This window comes from Anoplolepis gracilipes, chromosome 1 (assembly GCF_047496725.1).
Source record: "Anoplolepis gracilipes chromosome 1, ASM4749672v1, whole genome shotgun sequence".
NCBI classification, from domain to species: domain Eukaryota; kingdom Metazoa; phylum Arthropoda; class Insecta; order Hymenoptera; family Formicidae; genus Anoplolepis; species Anoplolepis gracilipes.
Window position 1 is genome coordinate 7477705 of NC_132970.1, and position 23695 is coordinate 7501399.

The window sequence follows — 23695 nt, forward strand, 5'->3', positions numbered from 1 at the left end:
TCTTTTTTTTTACAAATCTTTGAAGTCTTAATAATAAAAATGATGAATGTTTGACGCTGTTTATTTGTTTACGAGTGGTTATTTTTTTGTATACATCGCGTTTTAAAATTATAATACATTATTGTATCACGTACAAAATTTCTTGCTCGGAAATTTTTATTATTATTACACGCTTATTTTTTTCTTATTTTATTTTCCCTTGTCTGTTTTCCTTCGGATTTCTTCTCGGTTTTATTCTACTCACTGTCAGATTTATAGCAACCGCGAGGTTTATAGTTGGTAGCAGAGAAGAGCAGTACTGCAACGTTTACACGTGACATAACAATTTCGTCGAGTTAAAGTATCTTTTATCTAAATGTAACGAAATGTCAGCAATTAATTATACGTTTAACTTGACAACTTTTTTTCTGACCAAGAATTACGAAGCGAGGAACGAAAGTACGCGAAAGCAGATTGAATGTTGGCGTTGATTCGGAGCGTCGAAGTGAGAAATCAGCGAGAGAAATAAAATGCTGGAAAACGTGCTGAGAGTATGGTACGCGAAAAATTCGAGAAAATAAGACCGAGTAGGAGCCGCGTTAATTTCGATCTCGGGTCAAGATGTCATTACTATGCATCTCACGTAGACCGGCTTCTTGACTTTCACGTTTTACTCCCGCAATTTAGAAGCAATTAGAAAAGATAATCACAATGTGCAATTTCCTCGGGAGCTAAATGAAACATTTATGCTGATGCTGCTCGATATCGTTTACACAATCGTCGCAGCTTCTTATCTTTAACGAATTCTATTATATTTTCATCAACCATCATAGTTACTTATGATAATTATAGATTCAATTAAGAAGCAATTATCGTAGCGATTATATTACATCATGACTAAAGACATTTTGACCATTTATTGCTTCACGATTAGAGACATTTTATCAATCGGATAAAATTTAGTCTTTCATTGAATATTTTTGTGACAATTGCTTGCATGTGTATGCGTACATCCACTTTTTGTTAGATATATATGTAAAGTATTATAAAATATTTATAAAATTGTTAAAGCACAAATGATACTTATAATATAAAGATTTCACTGAAAGCTTTATAGAGATGAAGTGTATATTTAATTATAATCATATCTCAGTTTTTTATATTGTATTATGTATATATATATATACACATATTATATACAGGTTACGATTTTTTGGGTTATACAAGAGTGTTTTAAATAAATAATGTATTATTCTAATATTTATTTATTTAATCATTGTTTAATTTTTATATTTATCAAGTTTTCACATTTTTATCCGAAAACTTTTCTCGTACCATATAAAGTTTTAATATTTGTTACGGGCAAATAATATATAATGAATAGGCCTCTTGTGTATAATCCAACATTATGTACGCGAATCCGTTGCATCCAATAACATATTACAAAAATAGTCTGTTTAAGTCATTAAAATGAACATAAAATAATACTGAATATTATTTAACAATATATGTTGAAGTAAACAATATATTGAAATTAAAACAGCACAATATGATATTTTACATTAAAAACAGTATAATGTGATATTATATACTTATTGTCAGATCTGATGATATCAAATTATACATTTAATTAAAATAAAATTAAAAAATTAATATAATTATTTTTATAGTTGAAAAATAAAAATTGCTTTGTTTTTAAAATAAGCGATTTATATATTTCTTAATATATGTAATTGTCTTTAAAAATTGATTTATATTTTTCAGACAAACTAATTAATGACCTGAATAAGACTTCTGATCAGACTGAAAGTGTAGAGTTAATAAACTGCTTAGTATAGTGTCATTCACTAAATTTATATATTTCGTATAAATAACATATTTGTATAAATAAACTCCTAGGGCATTGCATGATATATTCTAGCGTTTCCTAAATATATGTATATCTCGTGTGTATAGATGGCGTATTTACACAATTTGGTAAGATGGATGAAACCACAGCGCGAAATTACTCTGTCGCTGTGATACAATCAACATCGGAAACAACCGCGAATATCGCCAAAGTGACAACAGTTACAATTTATAATAACGGGCAATTACCCTGAAATCTATCGAGAGTAAATCTTGTTTTTTGTCTGCTTTGTCTTGTTGCGTGTAAAGATTTTCGTGTGAAAAAGTAAATTATCCACTCTGTATAATTGATTTGCTTTTGAACGTACCAACATGTTGTGTTATATTTACTTTTCACGTTGTAAAATTACACTGAAATTTAGCTATTGCGGCCTACATCATGTTATTTTCGCAAACGAGGTGAAATGCGTCAAATCAAACAATAAACGTTTCGCTAATTAACACCTGCAGATATGCGCGCAAGTTTGCGACAATACCCATGTCCCTGTATAATATGTTGTGCATATTCCGCATTTCCTTTCCTCAGGAATTCAAGAGCGACTATCTCTGCAACGAGCAGTTTGATCCTTCTTGACCATCTCATGCTTAGTGCTGGATAAACAGTTCATTTATTAAGTAGAGACGTATGAATGTTAGGTTACACAAAATAAACTATATTAGTGCCAGAAATTAATTTAAAATATAGCTTCTATTTTTTTATTTGCTGAGTGTGTGTGTATGTGTTTATATATATATATATATATATATATATATATATATATAAATTTCAGAGAGCTCGTGTATATATAAATATATATATATATATATATATATATATATATAGAGAGAGAGAGAGAGAGAAAGAGAACTATTATAATAAATGCTCTTCTATATATATAGTTATTCCAAATAAGGAATTGACAAACTTAGCATTTATGAAAATTTCAGATTACTCTTTTTCATAAATTAAGTGTATATATATATATATATATATATATATATATATATATATATATATAATTCTAATAATAAGACGTATTAATAATTTAATGGTATACGAATTATTTGTGTCAATTATCTTATTGCAATTAATAGACACATTTAATTTCAAAACATTATGACAGCTTTTACACAGAAACTTTTCGTTTTATATCATCTACTTATAGTGCATAATTATTATTCAGCATTAAAAAATAAAAGTAAGTGTACAATTTTAAACGAATCATGAATCCGAATATACTCGAGAAATCAGTTTACTAACACATGGCCCAATTATCACTTTTTATTTTAAAAGACAAGATCAGAGGTGAGAATTGTCTTCCATTACGCGATTACATGCAACAAACTCATTTAATTCGAGTGATAATAGAGAGAAAACGGCACATCGGGAACAGAAATGTTCTTTGTAGATGGAGAGAACTATGTTACTTCGAGATAATCTCAAAAAAATTTAAATAGCGATTATTCGACGAACATATTTTTTTTAATATTTTTGAAAAAAACTCTTTCATATTTATGAGATGAGTCTGGGACGACTAATTTTAATTTTTGTAACATTATTATATCTTTTACTTTATACTATTATTATTTCCCTGTGATAAAATATTATATAAATTATTGGATGTAAAATATTTTTGATAAAGAATTATGACAATGGAAGAATTATATTTGATATAGTATATGTATAATGTATGGTATATGTATAATTTTTGTTTATTTTCCGTATTTGTGAAATTTTTTAATATTTTTGTAGGAAAAACAAATTTAAACAAATATTTGTAAAAAATATCTCTTGAATTTTATTATTTTTATATAGTAGTTTTTTTATAAATATTTGTATTTTTTTAAAAATATTATTTATATAAATAAAGAATATAAATATCTTATGAGAGAACTGTATATTATTTTAGTAAAAAATTTTACACGTAAGAAATGTTTTTTTTTATTATTATTTTCTGCATTTTAAAAAAGATAAATTTTATTTTATACATTTTTACGACACTTTTCGCCAATTCATTGAAAAATGAACTAAGAAAGAAGATCGGTAGATGATAAAACGGGAACACTCGTCCAATTTCGATGTAACGAAGCGAAAGAGGAAGTTTGCGGCTCGTAGCACAATCGCCCTCTTGCAACAAGTAATTCGAAAAACGATCGATGAAATCTCACACTCTAGCTAGCGAAATTCTCGATGCTCGTTTTGTATTGAAGTTCTATTAGTTCGATTTTGATCTTGATAGACGCTGTACAAGTTTTATCGAAAGTTGTCACATTAATTTCTTCAGAGTATGAGTATTCTTTTTTTAAGAACACAGAATCTCTTGGCTGAGAATTTTTAATATACATTAAAAGTCTTACTTATCTTCAATTTATTCATGATATGAAAATTTCTGATTAATATTTTAATGCAAAAGTGGCATCATAAAATATACTATATAAACATTAGAACGCGAAATAAATCGTGAATAAAAAGGCTCATTTGCTTGAAATATACAAATAATTAAACAAATTATAATTAATCCAATAAATAAATAAATATTTATACAAATTTATAGAATATGATTTTTCTACTATTATTTTATTTATTTTTTATATGAATTAGAATAGAATCCGAAAGAAGTATAATAATATGTATTCTTGCTAAATAATGAATATGTCTTCACATACATCTGTTATTACGTAAATTATATTTATAGGTATGTATATTTTATTTGGCATTGTTTTATTAACAATCTTATTATTAAGATTATTAATGATAAATTAACTTTTTTTTATACATGTGATTAATTATTTATAGTCATTAAAATATTACACATATATTTGATTCATGCTTATTGTTAGTTAAATATTAGATATTTTACTATTTTATTAGAGTCATTTATATAATATTTCTTGATTTAATTATGCTTAAGTAAAATGTTTTAAAATCTCTGTTTTAAATAAATATTCTAAATAAGTATTGTTGTAACATCAGTTATTATTAATATTTAATAAAACAAGTTCCTTAACTAGTAACTATATATCGTATAGATAAATAATAATCTCTAATTAGTGCCGCGCTAATTAGTATAACGTAACAAACAAATTGATAATACATCTTGTTGGCAAATAGATATTATTCGAGTATTAACAAGAGGTTGTTGGCGTTTTACATTATATTCATAATCGGCCGATTAAATATCATGATCAAGATTAAAATCATTAGAACGCTATTGAGTTTATTCTATAATTGAAAAATATTTCTTACAATTGTCAATAATTTTATTTTAACATAGTTTTCAGAGATATGTATTTTTATGTATGTACTTTTTCTATATACTTTTAAATAATATTTTATTTTTATTAACATATTAATTTCTATTTCTCTAAAACCTTGTGTGTTTGTTTGTATAATTAATAAATTATATTCCTATACACGTTATTATAAATTTTCCAATAATTCTCTGAGAAATGGAATTTTATAATCAATGTGCACGTAACATATACTTATTTTATAATTATTGGGCAATTATAAAATAATCCGAAAGCTCCTATTAATAAGGATATTATATATGGTGCAATAAAAGGCAGATTGCTCATTTAGATTGTTATGTTTGTTTTTGTATTATCTTAAATTTATATTTATCAGTGATTATCATGCGCACTCAGTCAGATTTTATCCGAATTATTTTCCCCGTCTATACTAAAATAGCTATAGTACGATCAGTATAAATAGAATTTTTTGCTTACTGAGTATGAAATAATTTCCTCGTTTTTATCGAACATAGATTATCGAATGTGTTTAAAGATTTGAACTGAAATTCCGACATACTTCTTTGTAGATCTATTGTAGAGATACGAAGCGAGGCTGATACGCAAGAATATAAAGAGAATTCATTTGATATTATTACGTCCACGGATCGATCGTAATTTCTCGCAGTAGATTCACTTATAGTAGACTCTTGTACAATAGACTTGTTATATTTGCAACTAATCGATTAACGCACAATAATATTATTTCATCTCTATTTATTTCAAAACTTATCTCGAGATTTCTATAACGTTTTTATTTGTTTCTGACGTTGATTATTGTGCTCATTATCGGATTTCGATAAAAGAAAGTTAAAAATGGCAATCGATTAATCTTCCGATTAATATTAACCTTTCAGTAACTTTTTCAGAATAAAAGTCATCTTTAATTTTTCTTTTGCGCGTGATAATTGTTCTGTTTGTAATTATTATTGCGTAATACAGATATATAGTTCCGTCTATTTTGTCCGTAAGTTTATAACTTTCTATGATGATTCACACACATAGAAAAATTCTTTGCACAGATACTTTATCATATCTTATTCACGGAATCACTTGGATTGAAGCTGGACATACTTTGGTTAAGGTTTATAACTTATAAACTTTAATTACTCGTAAATACAGAATCGTGATTGATCTAGCAGAGCGAGACTCCTTCAAGCGCAATCTGTCGGATATGCTTATGAAAAAAAACGAATTTTTGAGCGACAGAATTCTAATTTGAAATTCATTATCGTTGCTATTTTCGAGAGAGAAAGAGAGAGAGAGAGAGAGAGAGAGAGAGAGAGAGAGAGAGAGAGAGAGAGAGAGAGAGAGAGAGAGAGAGAGAGTTTCATAAATAGCATTTTCATATATGAAAAGCCAAGTTTCTAATTAATCGCGAGTTTATATTCAACAATTTTACTTTATTCAAAAGACGTCTGTGCAATTTTCCAAGATTTAATCAAAATTAAGAGAGATGTATTATAGAATAAAATATATTTAAATGCTCTTTATGCAAGCTGCGAATGAAAGAAGCATGTAATATGTGAGACAATTGCAATAGTGAAACAATTATTATGTTACATTCTTAAAAAATAAGAAAAAAAAACAAAAATATAATATTCTAGCGCATTGTATGCCTTGCACGGTTTATGGTAGCGTAAACATGTTTCGAGCAACCACGTAAACCACAACGTGGTGATGACGATTTCATCATGAATACAATTTGTATTAAAAATATTCTGAAATTAAGTCGTTCTAATATGCAAATTTAACAAGTTTGATAGTCAAGTAATTGTTTATTATTGTAATGTATGCATATATTGTGTTTACGAAATCTCACGCAATTCAAAGCGTTTCTACAAAATAGAATATTGGCTGCTTTTACTGACAATGAGGTCAAATTTAAAAGATATAAATCCCATTTCAATTTGCTGTAAATAAACATGTGTTTTATCTGAACATAATATAATATTATATATGTGTATGTGTATTGCATAATAGAAAATACATTTAGAATTTCTGATGTAGAAGACAGAATTTAATTAACAGTTGAAGTAACAGAGACATAAATTTCTGACTTGTTACAAATTCACTGAAATAACTTCTTAATGCACTCTGAAACACGTGAAAATATAATAATATTTTTGCATAAATTATTAATAGGAAAGAGATAAATTAGAAAAGAGATAATAAAAGAAATTTTGCTGAAAAGTACGATGAAAAGTACTTGAAATATATAAAAAGTATATTAAAACTACGGCAAAACTTTTAATTCTTTTTTATATATAAATAATGAAATAAAATCGAGCGGATTATCTGCAGGAATAGTAAAGGAATAGACAGGAAGCGGCCGTATCTTTTATGAGAGTCGAGCTTGTTAACACATAAGGCGTATGACTAGGAAGATGGTACACTGTTCAGTAAATAGCGAATCTTGTTAGCGTAAATGCTGCGATATTCTCTTATCTTTGTTAGAACTTTCGTTGGAATAATGACGAAGGATGTAAATTCAGAGAATTGTACAATCCTTAGTCTAAGGATTCAAATTGGTCGAATATAACGGCACAAATAATTAACATAGTTGTTTATCAAATATGATAAACTTCTATATGTAAGACAATTTGAAATCTTATGAATTGTCTGCTGTGCGTAGAGAATCAATCGATGTATAATTTATGTTATTCACAAAGAATAGTTGAAACATCAATATGCATATAAAATATTATAAGTAACATGTATTTTAACTTGAAACAACAAGTATATTATTAGAAATTGGTACTATGTTTTACAATTTTTCTAATTTTTGTAATTATCACTCGAGTTTTAGTTAAAACTCTTTAATTTTATTATGCAAATGGTTTTAATAAAGTTTTTACAAAGTTTTTTTTTTCATTTCTATTCTACGGAATAATATGCAAGAGAATTGTATGACCAATGTAATTTATAAAAAAAATTAAAGAGTGTGCAAATTTATTGCTTTATGTGCAAAGAGCTTTTATTCTCTTTTTTACATGATAAAAAAAGAGTGCAAATCTTGAAAATTCCAGAAAGAATGCAGTTATGTATATTTTCCTGTTCTAGGAAGAGAATTAAAATTATTATTTTTCAATAAATATCAATATTTTTTAACATTTTTAAAGAAATAAAGTCTATTAGTGAGGCAAGCACATTTTATAATACAAAGTTTATCGCGTATGGAAGTTATACTGAGCTTATACAAATAACTGCTATAGAATTAACTTTATGGTTTATACATATGTATCATCGAGTACATCGCGTTTCTACAATAACAATTACTACTGGAATTAACTCATATGCATATAACAACGTATGATTTTTAATTAAATAGAAGGATAAGTGGAAATATCACTTGAAATTTGTTATATACAATATACAAGCATGCATTCCTCGATATTATTGAAAATGTAAAAAATGTGTATAAACGTTTCCGGAGAAGTAATAGCGACTGCGGTGGTAATTGAATAGGGATGTTTGCGCGATTAAGATTCCTGGGCAGATACCAGACGGAGGGTTGAAACGAATTGTTTTCGACACCCGGCGCGATCATAGGAGAGCAGATATATATACACGTTAATATACGAGCGTGTGAGAGGCGCATTCGCCAGATAAGAGCCATATCCTTATGAGAATACCTTAGCCACTGATAGTCACTGTTTGCGTGTTATAAATCGGACGTATAATCATTATTAAGCATGATTAAAGCACATTTTTAGAGACAAGATGAAATCGTAAATTTAATAAGTTTGACAATCCATTATCATTCGTTACAACAACCAACTTTTGACTAAATGGACTCAAGAATTAATTTCATTTATTTCTTATTAGTTAAATAGAGAGAAGTAAATGATTTCATTGTTCGAAACTGTGTTGAAAACTAGAAATAGAAGTAACATCCTGCGTGTAATAATTTTTATGGATAATGATATGTTGACATGAGATCGGTTTTCTTTGACATTTAAAAATGTAATTTAGAAAGGATGAGTTAAGCGGGAAACATCTTATTGTCTGTCTTTCTACATTCTTCTCGTGTATTCTATTACTTTTTATACACAAACTGGAATGCACAATAAACGTTAGTAGCAGTCGAGCGGAAGTTATAGCTTCGCGTTGCACTCAAGATTACCTGCAATCCGAAAGCGCAGCTTGTCGATACGCGAACCTAACCGAATGGATGAAGTTCGTTGCGCGACATGCAACAGATGCAAACCGACACCACGTATATTTCTATGCATGTGAAAGCCGAATGAGGTGTTCGTCTCAGTGAGAAAATGGAATTGCATTGGAAAGGCAACTCGATATTCTATTACATTGATGCGACCACGAACGATACCGCGAATTACGATGCGAAGGTGCTGACTACGTGAACTAATTGTAAGTGACTTCAAATCACAATGTTACGTCGTGCATGTTTACGATTGTTGCACTGAATGCTTGTATTCATTATAATGTTCTTCTCAATTAGCTAATACCTCTACTCTGCGTAAGAAAAGTATTTATTGCTGAATATTATTTAAAATTATTCAAGAATTTTGCAGGGAAAAATACGTATCTTTATTTTTAATATGTTCGTAATTAATAGAAGGTTCTTTATTTAAAATACATATATTACGTCATTAAGTATTTTACAAAGTTATGACATCAGAGATAAAAGAAGTGCAGCATATTTCAGAAACTGTTGGTAATTTAGAATACTACGAAAAATTGATATTTTATGATATTATCAGCAAATATTGAAATTAAATAGAAATTCATATATAACAAAATATCTAAAAATGTTGCCAGAAGAGTGCTAATATTTTATTATGCCTGTAGTGAACAAATTTGTGCAAATTCGAAAATTAAAACTTTTTAGATAAATTTTTCTTTATTATTTTAATACTAAATAATTTTTATAATATTTATGTATTAATTAATTTGTACATAGATTAATTTTGACAATTATCTTTAATTTTTGTGATTTAGTGATGTATTTTTTTCTATTTGAACGTAAAATGATAATAATTTAGAACAATTTAAAATAATGCTAATGTAATGTAACATAAGTTCTGAATATTTGTCTATATTGGAACTTTTCTGAATAATCAGGGTGCTTTGTGTTTCTTTCGCAAAAGACGCTTTAGTAATGACGTAAGATGAATTATGATGATGTGCCTCATGTGTTGCTATTGGGTGTACAGTGTACTGGCTTCAACAAAAACTTATTTGCGTGATTTATTGCAAATAATAAAATATTATTATAATTTAGAATACATTATTCTAAATTATCTTTTAAATTTTAATCATTAGATACTAATTTAAATTTTCAATTCTGATTTCTTAAAGAATAAGATATCTGTTAAATTTTTGTTTTTTTTTTTTTAATAAATGATTTGTTTGTCTATCAAAAAGTGTTTTGAATTTCATCAAAAAGCATACAAATGTAGTTGCAGTACTATAAAATAAAACTGGTATTCCAAATATGCTGCATTTCCTATACACATACATATATTTCCTATACACAGCACATATATTTCTGTATTGTATTTTTGCGCGTTGCTCGAGCCTATGTGGCAACATATTTTCTTGAATATTTGATAGATCGTAATTCTCTCTGTAGGAATATTTGCTTCTGATATTTCAAAAAATATTCACCTGTAATTATCGTTGATGAAACGATGTCGTAAAATATTACTCGCACATGACATATCACGAGTACACGCACGGTGGCGAGAGTGAGAACGATGGGAGAATGAAAAATATGAAAGCTTCAACCGGAAAAATAATTTGTCTATCGATCTTGTCTGACGGTGAAAATTAAATCCAGTAGAACGCGACGTGAATTCACGCGTGAATTCATTTATTTTATGGGGAGAACTCGGGGTGTATGTTTGGCCTGCGCAAAAGTGATCCCCTTTTCTGCTCCTCGTTTTTCTATTGCTATCGAAACCTGAAAATTGGGTTGCTGGCACGACAGTGTCGATTCTTTGTTACGATCGCGCGCGCAACTTCCGAGCGTGGAAATTGCATCTTTCGTCACTGACCCTCGATCAATTTGCGCTTGTTAAGCTAAAAAGACGATAGCTTTGATTTCCTTATTTTACATTCCAAAAATTTACGGCTGTCAAGAATTTTCTCGCGGATTATAAATTTATAGTATTCATAAAATCAGACGAATAACATAATTTTATCGACGTTCAAGATGTGCTTTGTGTTGCCTTTAAGTAGAGTTTTACGATAAATGTTTAATTTAAGGGTAGGTTAGTACATTATGATGTAATGCAAACCAATATTATTCGACTCGAGCTTTATCGAGCTCAATAACGTTATAGACTTGTCGAGATTTATGAAACATCAGAAATCCATTCGGAAGTTTATATATTTCTTATGACATCTGACGTCTTTTTCACTTATAATAATATTTTATATTGAGATATTTCATTCAAAAATAATGATAAAATATTGGAGTTTCCAAATTTTTACTAGACGTGATTCATAAAATTAAAAATAGCAAGTTTTTTTTAACATTCGCCTTAATCGAATTCGCTTGCCAAGTTAGTTAATATCTGACGGAACACAAAAGATTGTGGCTTTCAATGAGCAATCTGAAAACATGCTTAAGATAATGCATGTTGACGCTTACGGTCATCTCTGCAGGGGTTCTTCGATCGAAAGGAGCACGTCTACTCTTTAACGGTGGTCAGATAAGAATTATATCTCGTTTTCCATTATTGTTTTCGAACACGAATAAGCTGAGTCGGTCATTGACCTGAGACATAAGCGTTCTCATTATTATTCGTTGCTACTATTCTCTAAATTGCATTCTTCTCTAAAATGTGTTTTACCGTTATTTTGGTAATACTGTTTTTTTAAAGTTTTTCTTCAATATATATATTTCTTTTCTTCTTTTACGAAGCCGAATTTAGCGCAACATCTCAGCGAAAAACTTATAATAAATATATAGTAACGTCACGAAACACAACTAATATTATCGAGTTATGACAAAAATATCTATAATAATATCTATATAACAATACTTTTTTCTAATCATATATTATTACAATTAAACAGTTTTTAATTGAGATGAAGCCTATAATGTAAATGTGTGCGTGATTAAATATTTCTCCTAATATTCTACTTTAGAAAAGAAGACAAAATTGATAATATGAATGTGAAAAATAACAGTTGAGAATCCTTATAAATTTTATAAACGGAATAATCTGATTAATGCATTGTATTCTATTTGTTCAAATATGCGTACTGTTTAATGTGTTAAACATTCGTATTATTCAATGTTATTTGGATTGTTCGACCGTTTTATTTGCAATAAATGAATGAAAATTATAAGCTTACAATGTGTGTTTATTATGAAAAATATTGATAAATAATATTAAAACAATATAACAAATTTTAAACCTATATCAATAATCAGCTTTAATTTTCAATTTTCATTTGTAATTAAATAAATTTCATCATAATAAAATAAAGCTAAAGGAGAGATCTCTTTTAGTCGATTTAAACGTACATTTCTAAAATCCTTTGAGCGAACACGCTAAAAATAAAGAAAATTTTAGATGAGAGCAGAATGTCACGCGCAAAGCTTGTTCCGTTTTGTTATATGACGGGTCTTTTGCTAGATTTAACCCCATATATGTTATACCAGAGTAAAGCTGAGCTACCGAAAGATGAAGACAATGCAATAAGAAGTGGTTTTTCTTTTTTGGTTCTAATTCCAATAATAAAGGCAATTTTCTTAAAAGCAGATATTATTACACAGAAATAAGAAACGAATTTTTATTAAATTATTTTGAAATTAGTCACACATTCTGAATATTTTTGAATGTTCTTAAATTGAAAGTTGAGAAATCAGTATATTTATGCAAAAGAATCTTAAACAATATATTATACTTGCACTTTTTAGCGCAGCAATGCGGGAATGATCGCCATCAATTTTTAATTGTGTATCGACAAATATATAAGAATTTCAGAAATATATTTTCTTCATATTTATGTAATTATTTTAATTTATTGATCATGTATTTCGAGACAATGTATATACATATGTATAATATTTACGAATAAATTTATATATATATATATATATATATGTACTAAACAATACCTACAATTAATATTAAAAAAGTATGTAATTATTGCACGTAAAATGACATTTCCTTTATTTAAAAAAAAATATTTAAAGAAACTAAATAATTTCTGAAAAATTTCAATTTTTAAATAAATAATTAAACAATAATTTTAAAATAAACGATTTTATTGATAATAATAAATAAATTGTCAATTGTTCATCTCATGGTTGTTCTGTTAACGTTCGTCGTTCGAGACTTTCTCTTCTTCCTCCTCTTTTTCCTCTTGTTTAGCTTTTTCCCCTTTTCTCTGGCACTAATGTGACACTTGCGAAAGTGCGGTTAATTAGAATCGCGTGCACTAATCAACAAAATGTGGCAGTATACGGCACTTTACATTTCCTGACGTTAATTATACACAACACGTATATTATTTGCTTTTACTATATTGCAATGAAGAACAATACGAACACTATTGCACAAAGTTACGATCTCATCGGTACTCGAAAATTGCGTAGCTAAAATTTACGATCATGCTATTTTTATTGCTAAAAAATAATTCTAGAATATATTCAAAAGACTTATATTCAAAAATAGAACACAATATATTTTAGAGCAATTTTTACTGCTCTACATTATGACATAAATAAATAAAATTAAATTAAAAAACATATTTACCGAATGTAATGTGCGAAAACATAATTTTGCTTTTTGCGCGATAGAATATATCATTCATGATTTGAAAAATGTGAATATATCATTAACTATATCATTCATGAGCAGAAAAATGTGTTTTTTAATGATTTTTGATGTATAAACACCAAATTGTTGTTATGTGTTTAAGAAGTATTAAAAATATGCGAGTCCAGTTAATGACTAATTAAGACGTGATAATTGTGATTAATTAAATACGTAAAATAGTGACAATCAAAATTTTAAAAATTGTAAGGGATGATGCGGCATCTCTAATACTTGCTGCGATCATGTTTCGAGTGATAATACGACGATACATAAATAAAACGGCTCGCGACACAATCCTCTTATGACACTTGTCGCAAGAATGTTAGAAAGGTGAACAGTAATGACAAGAATGTAAACAATAGTGTGTTTACGTGCGTACATAAAATTTATTACAAGCGTTACAAAAGAGGCTCGAATGTTACGTCTATCACGTTGTGTTTACATGCTCCTGTGTTTACATGGCCCTGTTATTATTTTGTGATGAAATAAAAAGGTTTCATCAATAGTTTCGCGAATGTCTGTGTTAACGTATTATCTTCCTAAGAATATTTTATGATTTTTATAATTAGTAATAATTATTTCACGTGATTAATTAATATTTTAGTATATTTTAATTAGTTAGTTATAAAATACTCTCGTACACTTTAATACATATTTGTAAACGAAAATTCAGTATTTGTAAATTGATGATTAGCTAAAAAACGCATATATATTTTTCTTAATTTATTCAATCGAAATTTATCGCTCAAATATGCGGCACAGCAAAAATATGTTCACATACATTGTAAATATATATATTTTTAATTTTATTTATTTTTACTCTTGCGTCATAAAACGTCATAAAATACCAAATAAAATAGCACTCTAAATTCCGAACGTATTTTATTCTTTAGTTTTAGAACATTGCGATAAATGGCGAATTTTAGGCTGTGCAATTTTCGAATGCCGATCAGTAGCTTTGTACCATTTTAGTTCTCGTTTGTTCTCATTTTGTTCTTTTGTTACAATAATAATTTTTTTTTAAATTATTACAAGCTGTCTCATCTAAGTAATTACTAAATGAACATTTAGTAATATTTGAATCAATTGATTATAAAAGTTTTGGAAGGAATGTGCTCATCGTCCATACAAACATCCTATCATACATATCTGCACAGTCAGTTTATTTAGGTGCTGAGATTGTTATAATAAAGTAAATAAAATACATAAGCGAGAGATTAATATCAGGAGTATCATGCAAAATACCGGCAATTCATTATATTTGACATTGTTTATTAACGCATGTGATCATTATTAATCACGTTTTCGCAAGTTAATATCATGTAATGAATAGCAAAAGATGAACAAGAGAGAAACAGGAGACTCAAGGAAATATCGAGCGACGGCAGAGTAACTATGAGGTAAGCAATTTATAATTTACTTAATTTATTATTTGTTACTAGTGAAATTAATTGATCCTTTATCTTTGCGCAATAGTAATCTATTTTATTTAATTTTTAATACAATTTATACAACAAGTATTCTTTATTATATGTATTTTAGTATATTTTAAGGATTAGAAAATACATAAATTATTTAAGAAAATATTTAATAAAATATAATAAATAACTGCTTTATATATATATATATAAATTTATATAAAATGTTTCTATTTTACTGCTTAAGATTAATAGTTATTTAGATTATTTTTTATATAAAAAATTTGATTTTCATTTATTAATCCTCAAAATACAAGAAAAGCACTTTCTCGAGCGAAATTCTGAAGGAATTGTTAAAATTCATTGTTTGTAATTATCTTACGGTAGAAAGTGCGCAGTCATGCTGACGTTAACATTATTTAAGAATTAACAGGACAAGTCATTACTTGCTCCAAATTTGATTCATATTGTGAAGAAAAGAATTTGATTTATAAAATATAAAAATATAAATTATATGTGTATATTAAAATTATACACATATATACGTATGTATGTATGTATATATGAACAAGAGAAGAATAGAAGACTCAGAGAGACGTTGAGCGACGGCAAAGTATAATCATGAAGTAATTTATAATTTACTTAATTTATTATTTGTCACTAGTGAAATAAATTACTGCATATATGCATATGTATAATTTTATACATATTTATATATATATATATATATATATATACACACACACACACACACACACACACACACACACACACACACACACACACACACACACACACACACACACACACACACACACACACACACACACACACACACACACACACACACACACACACACACACACACACACACACACACACACACACACACACACACACACACACACACACACACACACACACATGCATATTTATTTATTTATTTATTCTTATATTTTATAGATCAAATTTGTTTCTTCATAATATGAATCAAGTTTGGAACAAATAATAACTTGTTCTGTTAATATTTAAATAATGTTAACGTCAGCATGACCATGCACTTTCTATCGTAAGATAATTCCAAACGGTGAATTTAAACACTTCCTTGAGAATTTCGCTCGAGAAAGTGGCTTCTCTTGTATTTTGAGGATCGGGTCGGTTCTTAAAACGTTCTGCATCGAAAAAGCCTCGACCATTCAAGCAGCTGTCGAAAACGCGAACGAAGCAGACTAGATTCCGAGTCTCGCGTCTCTTGAGTATAATAAGAAATTAAAGGAGATATCTTCCAATTTGTTGGTTATGATCACGAGTTCTACATTTTAAAACATTTCTAAACATTTCTCTTCTAATTTACTAATACATTGCAAAATTAAATGCATAAATTTGTGTAATTATTTTAATTATATCAGTCACGTGTGAGAGAGAGAGAGAGAGAGAGTGAAGGAGGGAAGAGAAAGAGAAACAATATTAATTTTTAGATTAAAAGGATATAAATGAATTATAGAATTAAATTTATATATAGAATAATTATTTTAGATAACGGTAAACAAATTTGATGTAATTTTTTTATTTGTATAGATAGGTATAAGAATATATAGAAAGAAGAGGACTATTTATCAATTTTAGATAGGGAAGATTATTTATCAGTTTTTAATACTGAGTTGTTTTCCGTAAACATTTAAATACATTACATAAAGTTATGTTGTATTAACGTAGCTGCATCTAATATTAAACATTTTGTTCCTATTTATTCAACAAAATTATATATCGTGAGATGTAATATGCAAAATTATTTAATTTTTGTATTCTATTTTTATTCAACAAAATTAAATAGTAAAGTAGTGACCATAATTTCTACAGCGCTCCTTTTATTTATTTCGTATCCGATTAACTAAAACTGAAAATTGTTCAAATTATAATTCAGAATTAAAAATTAGATGCAATAATAGTACAAGACTTACATTATTATTTAAATTTTAAATTGTTTAAATTTTATTTTCAAAATCTTTTTACTTTCTCTTATTACAATGAAATAAATATAAGTAAAGAAAAATATTTAATTTTTGTGCTTTTTTGTGTTTTCAAATTATTCAAATTTTAAACTTAAACACTCAGTTAATTTTTTTAGATATGTATAAATTCTCTAAATTAAGAAAGAAAAGAGAAAGAGAGAGAGATAATATATATATTATTAAATATATTATTTATAATATAATATGTATACGTATAATATAATATAATATGTATACGTATATTAATTAACAATATATAAATATATAATACATGTAAACATATAATTACTTAAATTTATATACATAAAATTTAATATATATAAGAAAGATCAAACTTTTTTAAAATATATAAAGTCAAGCAAAAGAAATACTTTATTGAGACTTCTGCTTTTTTTTAATTAAAAATGATATTTACAATTAAAAAGATTGTTCTGTGATATTGTATATTTTTAATCTACTCTTCATTTAATGATGTGAGAAATTATTATACTATATGTTATGTAATTGAAAATATTTTATTATCCTACATAAAACTTTTGAGTCATTAAGAGACAGAAAATGACATTTTTTCGAAAATAAAAATACATTTTCTATTTCCTCAGTTTCGTTCTATTTTCTTCAGTTTGACGTACTTTAAGATTTCGATATTGACCCTGTTAATAAAAGAAAACCTGTACAACAATGAGATAATAGAAAAGAGAGCCTACTGAGGCTTGAGACGTCACACGAGAAATGTCTCGTTTCTAGGGTAACTCTTCAAAGTAAAGCACGTTTTTCTTTCTCTTTTTTTGTTTTTTGTTCACACAACTCAAGGGACTGAGAAAACTAACGAGCATCTTTTATTTAATTTCATTGATTATATTTTCTTTTTTAAAACATTGCATTATTTCATCTGAATCCGCCGACAGATATACATATATAAAATCTAGTAAATAATAAGAACGAACTTTTCATGAGAAATCATATGGAAAAATGTTTATTTTTTAACGACACGCAGTATATAAAAAGAAGTTGATATTTTCTTGTTTTGAAATATAAAATAAAATATTCAATGATACTACTGTAATGAGGTATTACTGTAATGAGGTATTACTGTAAAGCAATCTTGAAAACCTTGGTGATTCGCATATTATTCCTTATTAATGATAATGTTCGACAGACTCGCGAACTATGTATTGAATGTACGATGCGTTAGGAGCAGCACATTTTCGTGACGTTAAAGCAGATTGCGTGCTCGTTTTAATAAAGACTATATAGGAGTACATAGGAGAGAAAATTTCTGTAGTTTATCATGTTTCTACTTTTCTACACTTAGTGCTACGTGTCTGTTGTTCCGTTTTCTAGTCGTAGATAGTTTTCTCGTTATCAACATGAAATGCTCGCGAATAAACTTTTGAAATAAAATTTCATGAGGATGGTTTAAATCATACATCTTATGAATGCATTTCAACCGGTTTCTTGTTTTGGCATCAAGTGAGAAAAACTTCAAATAGTTAGAGAATAGCTCAGGGTTTTAATTCCACCAGAGTCTTATATCGGTGTGTAAGATTAATTCGAACTCGATTAATTCGAACTCACAAACAGAACGATTGATCTTTTACTCTCATTATTTTCTTAAATGAGCGTTTTTTATAATCTTTTATAATCACATCAGTACGTATGAATCGATTCTATTATAATAAATTATTTATTATAACTATAATGTATATAATGCAATCAAAATTATTCTTTTTCAAGCGAATAATACATTTATTGATCGCAAAATCTCATATATTTAAATATCCACTATTGGGTAATTTAAAATTTTTATCATTATAGTCTTCAATTCATATTTCAAACAATTTAATTGAAAAAAAAAAGATTTCTTTTTTTTATTCAGAATATTGGATTGTGTAACCTACTAACTGCGCAGTGTAAAATAACACCTACAGAATAAGTTACATTTTCAACGATGTCAACCTCAATTTTTCTATTGCAATTTTTCGAAAAACACATGAACGGTTGTCACGCCGCGCGACAAGCAAAGTAAAATCGATTTTTGCCGGTATTTAACGAAACATTGTTAGCTATCCCCTCAGGTACAATTGAAACTGTTTTCCGGGGATATACTATTTAATGCATCAAAACCGTAACACAAAAAAATAAACTGTAAAATATCTTAAAATCTAACAACTCCTACAAATCACGTATATATATACGTATACGGTATATCCGTATATTTTTATGTAATTGCTATATATTGTAGTTCAGCACTTTGTTCACCCTTTTTCCCTGGACCGGAAAATGCTATTTTTTTGCAATACCATCCGCTCATGGAGATAACGCGCATATCTCCTGAAGCGGAAGCAATTCCGTGGGCATCGAATAACTGCTGGAACGTTGGTACACGCGTCGCACGGACTACAATTTCACCACGTTCCTTTCAGATGAGATACTATTGTAGATAGTAGTTTTTCTAGTTACCGGCGCATGTTTATCAGGACATTTTATCCGCTGAAACTGGTAAATTCGTTTCAAATAAGTACGAATTTAATTTGTATCTAAGGTGTTTTTTATCATGCTGAATGCAATAAAACACGAATGTTTTATCAGAACGACATGTGCAGATGGATATATTGTTGATTATATTCTTTAATAGGAATTTTTTAATTAAAATGTGTAATTATTTTAAATTAATAATAAAATATAAAAATACTGATACATCCACGCCATATCAAATATTACAGAACAAAGTAAAACGCTATGTGAACTTGGTGTTTCAGTTTATTCTGAAGTATTTTATTTTGTTTAATAGCCAGAACGAATTTATTTAAACTATTGACAGTAATTTAAACTATCGTCAGAATTTTTAATTATTTATGATTTTTCGCGTCTCTTTTTTTCTTTCTGCATATTTTTTAAAGTATATTGATATGTATTGATACGTTTAATTTTAATTTTGAATTGTATTAATATTATTACGTTACTATTAATCAGTTATATATTAATAGTATTATAAAAAAAAATATTTATATAGATATATTTTTCTAGGAACTATAATTAGTTTTATTAGGTAGCATGTACATAATTTTTTAGTAATATAGAATTTTTAGCGTTTTTATTCACATAATTTAAACACTAAAAAGATATATTAGCTACATATTTATTGCTTTTTTTGCAGTAAACAAACAATATGTGTTGATTTTTCTATGTGTGAGTTAATTGCTCAATGGTCTCATGTGCGAAATATCAGCTACACTGACACCGCTTTTCCGCGATGCGGCCAACCCCCGAGGGTTGAATTGATAAAATAAAGCGAAAGCTTCTTTCGGTGCCATCTTGGAATGTCCTCTGAAACTGCACACATATTTCACTAGCAAGTTTAAACTGCATTTTCCTTGATTCAGTGAGAAAGAGAGAGGAGGAGGAGAGGGAGGGGGAGGAAGAAGTGGATGGTTGAAGTAAACGCCGTAATCTGTCTATGTTATCTCCTTTTTCCTTTTTCACTCTTTCTCTCTCTTTCTTTTATTTCCTTTTTCTCAAATCAAACATATTTTTGTTATCTTATTGCTGAATACAGTCAGATAAAATAGGATAAATTTTTACAATAATAAAAAACGGACGCTTTATAAATACAAATATTGAATGGAAGTTATACATATATTGAAATGTTTTCATTTTTATCAAATGTTATCAAGAATAAATATGAATAAATATATTTTGATGAATAATTACCATTGTAAGAATGTATTATATTTCATGAAAAAATTTGATTTAATTTTATAATTTTTTTTTGTTCTAATCAAATTCAAATATTATTTTAGTCTAAAATGCTAAAAATAACTTCATGCGTTATAGAACAACGTAAGTCAGATCTAAATGAAAAAGTGGTGAAGCACATTTTTTAAGTAAATAATAATTACGCAATAATAATTAGCTTATTTTAATGTACGGCTTATAATGTACGATAAAAAATTCGGCACAAAATTTCAATTTTTATATCATATAATGCAACACATTTCACAAAAATTAAAAACACACATGTGCAAAAAATACACATATATACAAATTAGAATACATACATATATTAGGGAATATATATATAAAATTATAAATATAGACTTTTGTTCTCAATTTTGCTATGAATTATAAGTTCTAAAGAGTTTAAAATGAATCAATAATCTAAAATAATTTTCTTGTATACATACATTTTTTATGTACCTATGTAAATATTATAATTATTATGTAAACTTTGAAAATTAATATAGGAAAAAATTGACAAAATGGTAGCTGTAAAGAATAAAAATTTTATTTTTTCTGTTTAATTTATTCATACATACTTATTTAATTTATTAATATTCATTATTTATGAAAAAATATATGAATTGTATTTATTAAGTGATTTAATTATAACGTATATTCACTTCGTTTTATATTGTTTTATCTATTGTACATTACTGACAGGAGGAGAGGTGGAATATATAACGAATTACTAACGTCGAATTATTTATTATCATCGATTTCTCCCTATCTCATTTGTCGACGCCTATCGTGATTATGAACCGTTATGCGGGTCACAAAAATTTATGCGATCAAATATTTAACGTGAACGAATGTCAAAGGCCATCAAGTACGTGCGGTCGTCTTGTTCAGCGAAGATAAAAAATGATAAATTTTAGTGACAAAGGATGCTATTTTCTAACTTGTGACTTTAGGACATTTAAGATTACAAAATGTGATCTCATTTCTTATCTATTTCAATTTCACTGTTTTACATTTATCTTTATTGATGTTGAATTGCATATTTATTTTATATATGCAATGATAAAACTCAAAAGGATAAGATAAAAATAAAATAATAAATAAATGCTTCTGTATATATATGTATATATGTATATAACACGAATATAACACTGAAAAAATATTTGAATATACATAAATGCTTTTGAAATTTTTTGTCTTTATTTTTTATCCATAAAATATTCTAGTTCTCTTTTTACAATAAACATTTAAATAAAATTTTTTATGAAATTCTTTTCAATATGTGTCATATAAATAATTTTGTTTTAATAGCAAGCTAATCTATGAAATCTTTTAAACTTTCGAAAAGTATGCTAGAATTAAGGAGACTTTTCTTACTCGCGAATATAACATTTTGCAATTTCATAAAAGATTAAATACAACATAGCGCGCGCGCACGCACGCACGCACACACGCACGCACACACACACGCACACACACACGCACACACACACGCACACACACACACACACGCGCACGCACGCACGCACGCACGCACGCACAACACACACACGCACAACACACACACGCACAACACACACACGCACAACACACACACACACACACACACACACACACACAAACATCACGGATTTTAACTTCGGTGAAAAGTGATACTGCTGTGATTTCGAGACAGGACTGTCGAAATTATCATTTTAAAAGTTTTGTGTCCCCATGACGTATATAATTGGTGACAATAATTTGTTTTCCCACAACAACAAAGTACACATTGAAACTCAAAACTTGAAACTCGTGGCACAGAACGACGGACGAAACATCGGAGAAAATTTCGCGGTCCTCAAAGTTATTGCGAGGATAAGATGTAGCAAGGGCAACGATTTCCTCTTGACAGCAGTGTAAAGTTTCCATGATATGAATCCGGTTGTGGCAACTTTATAACTCGCGCTTGTATAATCCTGGATCTGCTTCAAATTTATACGGTTAATATGCCATGGGCATACGTTTTCACACCATAATTATTAACGTTGAGATTATAATGCCCGTATAATGGAGTCGTGCCAAGTCGTTTTATAACAAAATTTAATAACGAAGATCATGAAGATAGTAGATAATAGATTCTAATTTTTTTCATTGTAGCGAAGGAAATGGGCGAATTTACAGCTAATTTTTAGTAGTAGTTTAATTTATGTGTTTTACATTTATAATTACACTGTACAAATATACAATAATACTAATATGTATTTTTAATATTGCATAAAAATTATAACTTGCACACGTTATAATTTATTTATTGTTAGTTTAATATTTAATGTTAATATACGTTATAATTTAATTAGTTTAATATACATTCATTTGTAATTAATTTCAAATCAGTTTCGATTAATTATAACGGAAATAAGTTTACTAAGTTAATTTTTATATTTATTTTAAATATATTTATCAAATTAATAATAATAATTAATTCGTATTTAAATTAATTAAGTCATTCTTTACTATAATATATATATAGTTGATATTTTTTATATTAGGCAATATATGTATAAAATACAATATTAATTACAAA

General features: G+C 27.6%; 2 protein-coding genes across 6 annotated transcripts in view; one reads left to right on the forward strand and one right to left on the reverse strand.

The window, feature by feature from the left end:
• Positions 1–23695, forward strand: part of Csn7 (COP9 signalosome subunit 7) — a 92427-nt gene that overhangs the window by 44751 nt on the left and 23981 nt on the right. Inside the window, exon 4 of one of the 2 annotated variants that reach the window (XM_072897845.1) lies at positions 1936–2266. The exons of the other annotated variant lie outside the window; for it this stretch is intronic. Coding sequence (XP_072753946.1) covers positions 1936–2081 — 146 coding nt within the window. The 3' untranslated portion in view covers positions 2082–2266. Of the gene's footprint in view, positions 1–1935; positions 2267–23695 lie in introns of those variants that run through there. 2 annotated transcript variants of the gene reach the window in all.
• LOC140668557 (uncharacterized) overlaps positions 1–23695 on the reverse strand; it is a 138061-nt gene that overhangs the window by 38270 nt on the left and 76096 nt on the right. The gene's annotated exons all lie outside the window — the stretch shown is intronic.